The sequence below is a fragment of the Sapajus apella genome, unplaced genomic scaffold (genome assembly GCF_009761245.1).
Source record: "Sapajus apella isolate SASKATOON/1434 unplaced genomic scaffold, GSC_monkey_1.0 scaffold29, whole genome shotgun sequence".
NCBI lineage: Eukaryota > Metazoa > Chordata > Mammalia > Primates > Cebidae > Sapajus > Sapajus apella.
In genome coordinates, this window is record NW_022436969.1 from 18559293 (window position 1) to 18573898 (window position 14606).

Here is a 14606-nt window from a genome sequence, read left to right on the forward strand (position 1 = left end):
TGAGACAGAATCTTTCTCTTTCGCCAGGCACCAGGCTGGAGGACAGTGGCGCACTCTTGGCTCACTGTAACCTCCACCACCCGGCTTCAAGCAATTCTCCTGCCTCAGCCTCCTGAGTAGCTGGGACTACAGGTGTGCACCACCACACCCAGCTAATTTTTGTATTTTAGTAGAGACAGGGTTTCACTATGTTGGCCAGGATAGTGTCTCGACCTCTTGACCTCGTGATCTGCCTGCCTCGCCCTTGCAAAGTGCTGGGATTACAGATGTGAACCACTGTGCCTGGCCTGCATATATTCTTTTTATGCCAAGAGCAAGACACATGTAATTGATAGATTCAGGACTCACTGTATCTCAGGTCTGTGATCCCAATTAAATACACTCAGCTGTTTGAGTTCCCCATTGTTAATGTTAGAAGAAGGAAATTGGAATGTATATTTTACCAAGAGGGTATGTGAAACTATATTTGCTTTTTTCCTTATAATTTGATGCTACCCAATGAATATAATATGTAGAAAAAATATTCATTAAGGGAAGTACATTTAGTTGAGTTTAGGTTAATCAATATCCAGTGAAAATGAACAGTTGGCTGGCTGTTTTAAGCTAAATAAGCAGCATGGTTTGGCTGTACTGCATATTGGTGAGTTCAAGAGTTTATCAGCCATCCCAGATAATGATTTTATGCTAATAAAATCATCAAGAGATGGATTTGTAAATCATACTAAACTGGCAGCAGTGCTACTGGGCATAAAATGAAATTCTTTTCTTAAAAAATTAATTTCCTGGGTATCTCTAACCAGTAACCAGGATTGTTTTCTACCTAGGATGTCTTTTCTTGTTGAGTAGTTCTACTTAGGAGAAAAATTACAAATCAAGGATTTTTTAGCATGACGTTTAAGCAAAGAATTCAACACTTTGATCCAGCTGTGCTATTCTGTTGCCCTTTTTCATCTGAGAGGTTTTTATGACTGAAAAGCATTATTTAGAGCAATGATCTCTAAATCACTTTCTTCACACCCTTTTTGAGGAATACAGTACAATTCATTGATGTATGGAAGAAAAGATTTGAACTTTAACTTACATATATTTTCTAGTAATACTTTAAAAGGTCAGTATATGCATGCTTGTAATAATCTGCATATGTAGAGTACTACTACATGATTATAATCTATACATAAACACACATAGAATAGTTGTACCTTTTTAAGAAAGGATGTCTTCTGAAAAATGTTTCAAACTTCTGATCTCTAGAGCTTGCTTTCTGGATCAGTGATTAGATAATTATGGGACCTTGTTTTAAACCCATGGATTCCTGGGGCTGCTCCCAGAATGTTCTAGTTAAATAGGTTGGTCCAGAACAGTGATTACCAAACATTAGAGTGCATCAGAGTCACCTGGAGAGTTGTCGAAGCTCTAGCTGACGTGCCCACACCCAGAGGTTCTGACTCTGTAGATCTGGGATGAGGTCTGAGAATTTGCATTTCTGAGTTCCCAGGTAATGGTGGCTTGTCCAGGGACCCACTTGGAGAATCACTGCTCTAGTTTGGGACTTAGGACACGAGTGACTTCAGAGATCAGGTCATAAATACTGATTTAGTTTGATCGTCTTCTCCCTGAGACATTTCTGGCACCTGTTTCATCATTTTGTTTTCATTTGTTATTCCTGTTTCTATGGTAGAGGCAGACAACCATTTTTTACACTCTCTCGTTTTCACTATTGTGGTATAGAGGATAAGAGCATCAGTATTACATTCAGATAGATTCACATTTATGCATAGAATTCATGCAAGTGGTTTAATTAAATCCAATAGTGGCTCTATGAGGTGTTTATTTGTATGTGGAAAAATCGAGATAGTCAAAGTTCCTAGTAATTTGGCTACATCTTTACAATATTCAGGAATAGAAATAATACCATTGCCTATTAAAGAAAATTTTACTAACAATAAAAAAAATACATCTTAGTTTGTTGCAATTCAGCCTTTTAAAAAATTAGGAATCCAAGGCTTGCTATGAAATGAAGATGGGGTAAGTATAATAAATCACAGAAACTTCAAGAACAAGACAACTCATTTCCTTTGTATCATATAAAATATATCCATTGGCAAATAGCACTTCTTATAATAGAGCATAGCATTAGCCATTTAAGTGCCTGTGCAATGTGTAAAAACTGCTTGCTAGATTAAATTATGTAGAAGAGCATTTCTGTAATGCTTAGTGTCTGATTCACTAAACATCACTGGCGCACTCAAAGTTTAAGAGGCATTATATACTTTTATTGTTTGGCAGGCAATTAAATGTAGAAGTCACTGTGATTTAAAAGAAGAAAGTAGGGCCTCTGCTATGTTGGTATAGTTTTTTTTTTAATACTCCTAAAATAATTATGTCTATTAAATCTCACTTTCTGTTTATCCTTTGCATTGTGTAGCTTATGGTCATTTATTCTACACAGCTTTTAATTTGAAATAAATAGATAGGATCATCTGAGATTTCGTGTAATTTAGGAAAATAGAATATGTAACGTTAATTCTTTTGGGGGGCACTGTAGCACTATTTTTTGATCTGCCTTCTCTATAGAGAGACCCATTTCATACTTTATGCATTTGATAAAGGCTGCTTTAAATGGGGTCATTCTGTATTTGGAACAAATGAGAAAAATGTTCCAGAAAACTCATCAAGGAGTATTACAGTCTTTTTACAAAATAACTTTAAATGGACTATAATTATAGCAGGAAGAATGATCTAGTGTATGTAAATCAGTTTAACCTTTTAAAGGCAGAGCAATTCAAAATGTATGTGTATCTTACAAGTTTATGAAATTAACATTTGATTGTCCTCCATTGGCTTCTTAGAAACAGCACTTTTAAGAGCTTATTTACAATGCAAATCACCGAACAATTCGTGTATAAGCGCCGTAAATTGTTGTTTACTCACTTTCTAGAGCTTGGTGAAAATGTCTGAGAACTTTGAGTACAGACCTTGTTTGAATTGCTAGTCCTGCACTGGAGCTCCTGTGATTATTTGACCCTTCTAAACTGCCATTTGTAAAAATAAGAATGTATTGATCTGGATCCAATCAGGAGAGAGAAACAACATAGTAATTTAAACAGGGAACATTTATTTTAAAGAGTAAGTAAGTGTAACGGGGTATTAGAATACAAGAGATAGTACAAACTAAGGAGAGCTGAAGAAAAAAGGAATAATGGATGTATGGAGCAGACGTTAGCCCGGGGGAGAGACAGACTTCCAAGGAGGAGACTCTTCCATTGCTGAGATCCAGGGCAAGGCTGTGTGGCTCAGTGGATGGCAGAGGAGTTACTATGGGGCTATACTCACAGGACTCAGAGGCAGTGTGCCCTCTGGTTGGATGTGAAAGCTGTTCATAGGGAATGTTCTGCTGGAGGCACTTGCTGCAGAACCACTGGGGCACTGTGCAGCCGCAAGCTGCTGTTGCGGGAGGAGCCAGGATGGAGGGCGACCCTGCATTGTGTGCTGAGGGGCCTGCCAGGTATCTCAGGGAGGCCCCCCTTCCTCCTGCAGGATCTCTCCTGTACCCTCTACTGACACAAGCTTACCTTCTTGCCTAATGGGATAGAAACGTAGTTAAACTGTCTGGATACATTTTTTAAATGAAAATTGGATTTTAGAGCTAAGAAGTATAATACATTGATAACTGGTACAAGAAATATAGATGCTTGGCTTTAGAATTTTTTAAAATTAAAATTAGATAATATATGTGTATGTTTGCATGTTTTTGTTTTGTAACATGTTAATTGAATCAGACATATTGAGATAAAAGTCTTACACTGGTTATGAGGAGTAAATGACATGCCTTAGGCAGAATCCGACTGGCACATGATCTATGTTCACGAAATGGTATCTGTTGCTACCACAGAGAACTTTGTAACTCACAGGTTGCCATTAGACTGCGTGGCAGTGCTCACACAAAGTAGTGTTGATGGATAACTTCAAGCTAAATAAACAGTCCTGGGTGATGGTTCTTACCCTAAAACCTTAAGAATACAAGTAGCAATCTTGAAGGATCTTGAAATCAATTTGGTGGATCTAGAACCTCCTTTTAGAACAGAATGATAAATATTTGTGTATCTCAGTAGAGATAATTGTGGTTTGTAAAGGGTACAAAGGATTTACATGAACTGGGTCAAGATGTCATGACTATGAGTCACAATAAAAAATAATTTTTAATATACTGCTCTAAATGGTGGACCCTAATTCTTGTCAATTTGTTTTCCCTTGTTTTGTCTCCAGACCTGAAGCTTCACTAGGATGTAGAATGGTCACATAAGGTTTCCTTTGGGGTGAAAATGGACCGTTTTCTTTATAGCTTATGCCTTACTGATTTCATATTACTCTTGGATCAACTGAATCATCCTCAGCTGTTCCAAAGAAAAAAAAAAGATGAATATCCTCTGTTATGCAAGTGACAATATTTTATTTTCATAAATCAAGAATGACCTTTATGGACAAGTAGCCTTCCTATCTAATAATTGCCAGGAAAAAAAAGTTCAACGTTTATAGATCGAAAGCCATAATTTGTGGAGACTTTATTAACATTTAACTTGCTTATAGTCTTCAACCATACTAGAAAAATGAACAAGTTTATTTATTTAGTCACATTTTGCAGCTGACTCATCCTGGGATGTGCCAAGACAGGGCTAGATGGTTTGTGGAGGAAGGTTGAGATTGTTTTCATTGTTCAGATGTATATTATGTTTCTTTTTAAAATTTCCAGCAAAATAATTACAGCCACATTTTGCATAGAAGTTTGGGGGATTCATTAACCGTCCTTTTAAAAAACCTTTATTGGGTGTTTATCATGTGTCCTGCTCTAAGAAATACCAAGGTGACTAAGATACAGTTATAATCAATACTGCTTTTGAGCAGAGTTACTACTCTGCCTATGGACTTTTCTGTTCTGAAGCTATGGTTTTCAGGAGAGAATATCGGGCCCAACTCCATTTCCTCTGATTTCTAAAACGTGTAGGATCTGCGCATGGTGGCTCGCTCATGCCTTAATACCAGCCGTTTGGGAGGCTGAGGTGAGAGGATTACTTGAACTCAGGAGTTCAAAACCAGCAACATAGAGAGATCTCATCTCTCTAAAGGAAAAAAAAATTAGGCAAGGTGGCAATTGCTCCTTCCTAGGGTTCTGGGAAAGTAGACAGTTCTTTCTGACATTAGGGTTAGGGTAGTTGTGTCTCTTCTGGGTCTCCAGTTTGGGAGATACTATCCTGTGGTGTTAGGAATATGAGCCCCTTAAGACTGGATGCCTGGCTTCGAATATCTGCTTCACGACTCTCCAGCGTTGAGACCTTGGGCACACTGTGTAACCTTCTATGCCTTAGTTTCCATATCTGTAAAATGAGAATCATAGCATCTGCCTCATAGAGTTGGTGTGAGGAAAAACAAGTCCTGGGTAAATTTTAGTCCCTTTTATCAGTTTTAGTATTAATATATTATTTTACAGATACTGTAAATTGTGTAATCAGTCATAATTTCTTCTTTGCACTGGTGACTCCAAAACTCAAAGTGAAATCTGTGGATAACATCCGGTACATGAACTTAATGACTTTTTTCTTTTTTGTGGATGGTGGGTGGAGGCCTCGCCGTATTTCTAGTGCCCTTGTTTTTTTGGTGGAGGGTGGGTGGAGTTCTAGTAATATTTGTAGTGCCCTTTTCTTTGCTCTACTTGCCTTGCCTCTTATAATTTTAACAGTTTCATCAATTTCATTTTTATGTTATTGTGTTGAATTGCATGTCTTGGAACAGGCCCTATAGTATAGGAATCATCATTGTCATCAGTTACCTGAGTATTTGCCATTCATTGACACTTCATTTTGTGTAGTAACTTGTTCTTCATCCAGAATATGTGTGTTGTATTCAAAGTTGCTAAGGAAAGGCCTTTCCCAAGGTATGATGGAGACATGCATGTACACACACGTGTGTGTGTGTGTGTGTGTGTGTGTGAGAGAGAGAGAGAGAGAGAGAGAGAGAATGAGAGAGAATGAGTGATGCAGACCACCACCCCACCCAGCTTGTATCGACTTTCCTCCATCTTGTGTATGACTTTGGTTTAGTCCTGATTCCCCGCTATGAAGCAGAAATAATTTACTTTGATTTGACGGAGGAATATAGTACAGCCATGAGCTGCTGGGAGCCAGTCGAGGTGTGACATTTCTGGAGAAAACTTGGGGGAGTCTGTGGCTGACATTACTCCTGTAGATGATGGCAAAATATGTCTTTGTTATTCAGAAAATCAAGAAGACTGTATTTTTAGAAATGCTTCTTTTTACTGTGTTTCAGGGGACTTTGCTTCCTTATATTTTTTCCATTGTCACCCAGAGTATTTACTTGAAGAACCTCACTAACTGCCTGTTCTTGGCACTTCCATGTTTAATAGAGGCACCCACAGGGTATTACCTATATGAATGCTCACAACTCTTCATCTTCTCATGAAGTGTACTTTAAAGTTTTCAATTATGTATCCCAACTAGCTGCAATGAAATGAACTCCTGAGAGCGCTTGTTGTAAGGATTTAAGAACTGATTATAACTGGTGCTGGTTGAGCATACCTGACTTTCTTACACTGACTTTACATTTGCTGTCTAATTTAACCATCAAAAATACCACATGAGGCACATGTTATCTCTATTTTATAGATAAAGAAACTAGACTTGGGAGACTAAGTGATTTCCCTAAAATCACCAAGCTAACCGTGGAAGAATTGGGATATGCTGGTGTTTGACTCAGAACCTGTACACTTTGTTACTATACAAAACTGCCCTGAAAACTGAAAACTTACTTGTTCTTTCTTTACTTGGTTATTTTAATTCTGATATCATTTACTTTAATCTCATCTTATTTTAGCTCAATAAACCACCTTTGCTATTTTGAGGGGTCCCATATCTATTGAACGAAGGCTAGGGGTGGATCTGAAAATTGGTGTGCAGGGAAATGTATCCTCATTGGGCAATATGAAATTCATAGTTGATCCCATTTTCCAGTAGCTCAATAATCCTTCATGAGTCCAGAAAGAACCATATCATACATTATTTGTTCCATTTCAAGTGATAAGAACAGCTTTGTGTAATGGGAAAATTATAACCTTTCACCAGTGTTGTATTAGTCTTCTGGGTTTGCTCTCAGCCACATGTGCATGCTTTTGCTTTATATGTGGTTCTATTTTAGTGCAACAGTGGTTTTGCAAACCAGGTCTGTAGCCAGCCTTAAGTTGTTCTGTGGATGCTTATCACTGTTTCTCACTGTTTAGGATCACACTGTAGGACTTTCGTCTGAGAGCTATCTGTTTCCACTCGGGGATCTTCTCTGACAAAATTGAGAATTTCATTCTTTTTGAATATTATTAGTGCTGTTGCTATTTGGGCTTATTGCTACAATACTGAAGCTGTTTTCTACATCAAAATTAGGGTTTGCAACCAAGGGAAAATATTTCTCATAAATGTTTGCAGTCTTCTAACATTTCATACCCCATATTAGGAAGTAGTATGCATTTTAAACAAATCCATTTTGTTTCTGGACTTGTTAAAACTCAGTAAGAGGGCAGTATAAATGACCAGTTGTCAAGTGAAACATTGAATTAATGCTGTATCTTTGGTTGGAACAAGTCACTATTAAAAGCGTTAGAGAAGACAGTGTCTAGGACCACTAATTTCACCATCAGGTCTGGAGCTAACAACTAAGACAAAGGTAGAAAGCTGGGACAGACAGTCTGAGGTTCCTTGATGCTATCCTGTTTAACATTATTTATCAGAGATTCGGAGGCAGAAGTAGAAAGCATGCTCATCAGATTTGCAGACAACACAAAACTAGGTAAGATGGCTATTACCAAAATTGAATGTCAGTGTCAGAGTTGTAGGCTGGAGTGATGCACTAAAAGCACAAGATGGAATTAAGTATAAATGGAAAGTCCTAGTTTGAATGCAGAAAACCATTTACCTTGTTACAAAAGTAGAAAGATGACTCGATGGCAGTGTTGTGAAAAAGCCGTATGGGATTTCAGGCTCACAGAGGCTGAGAATGGACCAGCGCTCTGTCTGTACTGGTGAGAACAGAATGGGGTCAAGGGCAGTAGACCGTTGAATTCTGAATAGCTGCCAGGATGGTTGAAGGGTCTGTAAACCTTCTAGTAGCAGGAATTACGGAGAGCAAAGCATACTTTGCCTGTTGCATGGAGTAGTGAAGACTTAGAACATGACAGCTCTTTTCAAATAATGGGCTTTCCTGAGCAAAAGCTAAGTTTTTTTTTTTTTTTTTTTTTTTAACTATTTCTTCACCAGATAGAGCAAAGATAAATGGGTATACATTTTCAAGAAGCAGAGTTTGGGCCTTTTTAAGAGGGAATGTTCTACATAGTCGGGATGCTTTACAAAATTTTGAGTGCTTCATCTGTTCAGAGGCTGGTTGGCTGGTGGGCTGGGAAGTTGTACAATTGACCTAAGCATTTGGATATAAGTTGGACAAGATGACCTGTAACATCTGTTTTCACTCTGAGGTTGTACAATGGGGCTGTTTTACTTATCTTCTTGCCAACAGGACACAGATTATGGACATAATGTAAAAATATTCTTGAATTCGTGTTTTCTTGACCAGAACACTTAATTGTTATCATTGGCAAACAGTTATAATTTTTTGAATTAATATGATTAATAGCATTATATGATGGATATTAGAATTTTTATAATTAAGATTAATTAATCACTTTCCCTATGTGAAACATGGAGGAAAGATCTGATACTATAAAAAGTAACAGGAGGCATTTAAGAGGATATGTGATGGGACAAAATCATCAACATACTGAATGTTATTGATGCCGAAACAACTGAATTGTTATGTATATGCTGCATTGTCTATTAATCTTTGCTCCTTTATTTAAGTAGTTTCATTTCTAGTACCAGAATTCAGCAGATGTTTACCACATGCCTAGTTTTGAGTTTATTTTTGCCTTTAAAACTTGTGTGCTGTAATCCCAGCACTTTGGGAGGCCGAGGCGGGTGGATCAGGAGGTCAAGAGATCGAGACCATCCTGGTCAACATGGTGAAACCCCATCTCTACTAAAACTACAAAAAATTAGCTGGGCATGGTGGTGCGTGCCTGTAATCCCAGCTACTCAGGAGGCTGAGGCAGGAGAATTGCCTGAACCCAGGAGGCGGAGGTTGCGGTGAGCCGAGATCGCGCCATTGCACTCCAGCCTGGGTAACATGAGTGAAACTCCGTCTCAAAAAAAAAAAAAAAAACTTGTGTGGACTATAAGTAAATTTATCATCTCTTTTAATTTTGAGACCTCAAATTTCCAAAGTATTAAATGAAACCTATTTCTTTGTTAGATTTAGAATAATTCTTTGGATAACATTTTGCAAGCTGTGTCCATGGCTTATACTGCCTATTGTACTCCACTTTTATGCCAGGATTGTGGTGAAAGCATTTCTTTTTTCATTTTTTTGGACAAATTATAAATATTTTTCCTTCATTGGAAACAGGTTGAACATTTAGTTAGTTACCTTAACATTTTGAATGCAAGAGCAGTTTTTCAAATTCCTATATATCTGGAAAATACAAATTTTAAATTTGCTTATGTCTTTCTTTTTTTTTGTGAGACAAAGTCTCACTCTGTCGTCTAGGCTGGAGTGCAATGGAATGATCTCAGCTCATTGCAACCTTCGCCTCCCAGGTTCAAGCGATTCTTCCACCTCAGCCTCCTGAGAAGCTGGGTTTACAGGCACCTGCCATCATGCCCGGCTAATTTTTGTATTTTTGTAGAGATGGGGTTTCACCATGTTGGCCAGACTGGTCTGGAACTCCTGACCTCAGGTGACCCACCCACCTTGGCCTCCCAAAGTGTTGGGATTACTGGCGTGAGCCACCACACCAGGCCAGGTCTTGCCTTCAGTTGGCTTCTACCAACATTAGATTGCTTTTGAAGAGCTGCGTAATACAGTGGTGTGGGTGAGGCATGGTTAATGCACACCAGCACTTGGCAAGGATTCAGTAAGTGTTGGATGCACAGCTCCTGAGAGGAAAGACCTAATCAGATTTAGTTTGGCATCAATTCTAACGCTTCCTGCAATCATCATAGCTTATTCCAGAGGTCTGGTTGGTATTTACATTACTTTCTATTCTTTTACATTTTAGGTGGCTGCCTCTTTGATGAGCCATATAACACATGTGGATATAGTCAAGCCGAAGATGATGACTTCAACTGGGAGCAAGTGAACACTTTGATCAAACCAACTTCTGATCCATGGATGCCATCAGGTTTGCTTTTAGTTTTAAGTTTTGTTTTAAAATAAAGAGGAACACAAGAGTCTTAATCATAGTATGTGTTCATGGTATATTGGTTAAATGAATGAAGGTGTTGGTCTTTGGATGTGGCAGTCAAAGTAGGATTAGTTAGTGAGAGTGGCACAATTAAGAGGACAAGTTATAGGAGTTTTATCTCTCTCTCCCCTTAAAGTTTAAATTATACTTCTTTTATTTGCAAGTACACCTTAGCTAGATTAGTGGGAATTACCCAGTTGATCTTTTCCCAAGCAGCAGATATGAGAAAAAGATTGTGATCTCTTCTGGTAAATGTGTCTAAGGGGTAGAACTCTAGTTGGGGAATCCAGATAACAGTCTCCATCCATCAGAGATAGGAGACCTTGGTGGCAACTTTTCTCAGCCTTAGGGGCTCACTTGGCACCTGGGAGATCTAGGGGGACTCCCCAGTGATCTTGAAAGTGTTCTGAAGATAAAATGGCAATATATAAATATGGGTATTCTTTGCACTGAAGAAATGCTTAGTGATTTTCTGGTGAGTGTAAGATGTGTTCCACTGAACATCAAAAAGAATTCTACTTCTTACTGGGAGCAAAAAGTAGGAAGATGGTGACTGGTGAATGCTAATCAGCTTAGAGCTTGATTATTGCAGTGGACCCCTTTTCAGGCTATGACATTGGACACCCCTTTAAGGACTTTAGATGTGCAGATTCGGTGATAAGTTTACTCTATTCAGGATTCAAACTGTGAAATGTGTTGTTCTGATTTAAATTTCAGATACAACACAATTTTTATACTTTTTAATAAATACCAAGTTTTTCATTAATGTTCCTAAGTGTAGGAATAACTACATTAGTAAGTAATCTTAGAAAGGCAGTTTTTAAATGTGAAGTAGAGTTTAATTTTCTCACTAAGCTTTGACAGTATGAGGCCCACTGTGTTCCTGCCCTCTCCTTCCCACATTTAACTTCTTACAACTTCAAAGAAGGGAGCATCCATTGAGCTCTTTATCATTATGGCTTCACTGGACTTCAAAACTTTTCTAGCTGTTGGTTATTTCCTTGCAGCTGCAGCTCACACTCTTCTGTCTCTCCTGTTCTCTTGTATGTGTGTGTGCTTAAATCAGCTTTAGTTGCTTTTCCAAATTCCAGTTCCTGCTTCTGTTCTTGTCAGTGATAGGGAGAGGGGAAGAGGAAGACACAGCTGTGCTCCTCCTGTGGGGCTGTCGTTTCCCAAACAGGTGTCTCCCGCTGACAGCCTTTCGGTCTTCCCTGCCTTCTCAAGAGGATCTAGCCTGCATCCAGAGGGCTGGGTGAGCTAAGGCCGTGAGAGTGGGGAGGGCCCTTAGCTTTACTCCTGGTAGATTTCCCCAGAAGAGTGCACTCACTCTTGCTTTTTCTATTAACTTCTCGAAACATTGGATAAAAAATTTTAAATATTTAACATTAGGTAGTTGATTTCATTATTGTTGTTCTTAGATTAAAACTTGACTTGAAAAAATTAACTTTTAAAAAGAAGCCCAAGTATTTCAGAATCTTTTCTAGTCCCTCCTGATTGTATTTTTGGCATGAGATAACTCACCTCCCTTGATAAATAAGGCCAAAGAAATCATTTCTTGTCATCATCTTGTCCTTTTCTTTTTTTCAGTGGCCCATCTCAGACTAAGCTGTCAAGTTTAAAAATATTAAAAGCATAGGTTTCTATCACAGGCCATTAAAAAAATGGTAATAAAGATCAAAGCCAGTTGTATCCTGGCACAGCCAGTCAGGTATTTGAAAGAACAAAGGTGAATGAAAGGGAAGTGATGTTGTACATGTATGGCCTTTGAAGGCTCTTCTGACTTCAGAAGAATGACGTGGAGGCATTTATATGTTTTCTTATTATTTATTCTTCTGTTGACTAATAGAATACTTGATAATTAATATAGGCCTTTGTAGCATAAGATCTCTGAGTGTTATGTCTTGTAACACTTTTGTCAAGTCTGTCTTATTTCTGATAGTTACAGAAGGGGTGTGCTCAACCTTCACTCCCAAACAGTTTGCAGCTCATTGGACTTGAGAGTGGTTTAGGTGTCAGCAGCTGAGTGAGGAAAGGGAAGGACTGGCAGTTCCCCCACCCTCCGGCTGTGCTTATGTGCATGGCTGCAGATGGGACTTCTGAAAACGATTGATTGTTGCTTCATCAGATTAAATATTTTTGCCATAATATACTGGTATTTCTTTTTTTACTACTCATTAAGCAAACTTTAGTAATTAGAAATTGTTTTTGAGCCCCAGTGTATACTAAACCTGGTGGTAATTATTGTAGGAGAGGAAGGATTATAAGAAATGATTCTTTAATATTTTTGTAACTTTTTTCCCCAGGTAGAATCTACCTGGGGAAAAAAGTTAGAAAAATATGGTTAGTGACCAATCTAAAATGATATGCAATTAAGTGTGCTATAGACTGAAAGTATTCTAAAAGCATTTTCTCAGTGTAAACCCAATTTGTTATAAAAGAATGTGGAGATGTGCCCAGCTGACCCATCGACCAAAGTGGGGAGTTACATTCTCAAAGCAATATTGTTAGAAGTGAGGAAACAGCATCTTATAAACATGCATGTACTGTCCTAAAGTCTAGATTTTTAAACTGAGCTTCCAGTGTGTATATATAGCCATAAGTGTTAAATGCTACTTAGTTTGAGGGTTTTTTAACCTTATTTTTCTTCTTCTTTTCCATTAATGTGTGCAATATGATTTATTCCTTTCAAAAACAGATTCCAAGACTTGCTTTCCCATGCTAAAACAGAAATGATTCTTATGAATTTTTCAGGGTAAATGGGTGGGAAAAATCAGATAGAACCATAGCTTTTTGAGGGCAAATTTTTTACCTTTATGTAAAATATTACTGGATTTTATTATTTCGTGTGTATGTGTATTTGTCTCATGTATATAGGTTGGTTCCGTAACACTTTAGACCATGAGTTGGCAAACTGTCCTGCTAGTCAGATCCAGTTTGCTGCTAGTTTTTGTGTGGCTTGTAAGCTAAGAGTGGTTGTTACATATTTTAATAGTTGAAAAAAAGCAAAAAGGATAAAATTTTGTGACGTGAAATTCAAAATGCAGTGTTCACAAGTAAAGTTTTACTGGTACACAGCCACACTCATTTGTTTAAATAGTGCCTGTGGTTGGTTTCAAGGTAAGTGACAGAGTTTAGTAGTTGCAGCAGAGACCGTTTGGTCTACAAAGTCTAAGATATTTACACTTTGGCCCTTTACAGAAAAATTTTGCTGATGCCTATCTTAGACCATTTTGGCATCAGCATGTAATTGTTGTTTTGGATCCGTGGTTTATATTGTTGTTGTTTTCTATGTTCATAGAATTACTAATATACAAACATTTCACATTTTCTCTCACTTTCAGAAGTTGAGAAAAAAAGACACTATTAGAAATTTTGTCTTTTGTTTTCTTAAATCTGCTATTTGAAAAGCATTGTGGTGTGATTTTCTTTATTTTTTAGTACCTAAATCTTTGTCACATTCATGGCATTCTGATGAGTAAATAATTCACCAAGGGCCGGGTGAGGTGGCTCATCCCTGTCATGCTAGCACTTTGGGAGGCTGAGGTGAGAGGGTTGCTTGAGTCCAGCAACATGGGGAGGCCCTATCTTTATAAAAGAATAATAACAATTATTTATCAAGATGAATTTAAAAGTTATGGCAGTGAGAGACTAACATTTCATTCTAATTTTTCACTTTTTACTTTTTCTGTGTCTTTTTAACAGTTAGTGCTTCAGTGTGTAGATTTGTTTTCCTATATCCTCATGCGTGAGGTTATTTTTAACCACATTTAAAAAATTAAAATGCAGTTTGGAGCATTATGCAGGCTGGCTTGATAACTACTCTGAAGCAGTGACGTTAGCTCTGGAAATACATATTTAGGGCAAAAAATACTGCTATTCAAATTTTTGTATTTCAAGTGAACATTTCTGTTATAGTAAATTAAACTTTTCTGTTAGCTATGATCCATAAATGGTTTTCTTGATGGTGAAACTATGCCAAACCTAGTTTCTCTTTTTTCAGTAAGTGATTCATTTCATATCAGTTGATCTTCTCTAGTAGCAATGGGGAAATTTCTTTTCTTTTCTTTTCTTTTCTTTTCTTTTCTTTTCTTTTCTTTTCTTTTCTTTTCTTTTCTTTTCTTTTCTTTTCTTTTCTTTTCTTTTCTTTTCTTTTTTTCTTTTCTTTTCTTTTCCTTTCCTTTCCTCTTCTCTTCTCTTCTCTTCTCTTCTCTTCTCTTCTCTTCTCTTCTCTTCTCTTCTCTTCTCTTCTCTT

The 14606-nt window shown here is 37.6% G+C and overlaps 1 protein-coding gene across 12 annotated transcripts in view; it reads left to right on the forward strand.

The window, feature by feature from the left end:
• PTPRM (protein tyrosine phosphatase receptor type M) overlaps nt 1-14606 on the forward strand; it is an 816519-nt gene that overhangs the window by 201257 nt on the left and 600656 nt on the right. For all 12 annotated transcript variants that reach the window (XM_032293498.1, XM_032293499.1, XM_032293487.1 and 9 more), the window contains exon 2: nt 10169-10291. In XM_032293498.1, coding sequence (XP_032149389.1) covers nt 10169-10291 — 123 coding nt within the window. The remainder of the gene's footprint in view (nt 1-10168; nt 10292-14606) is intronic.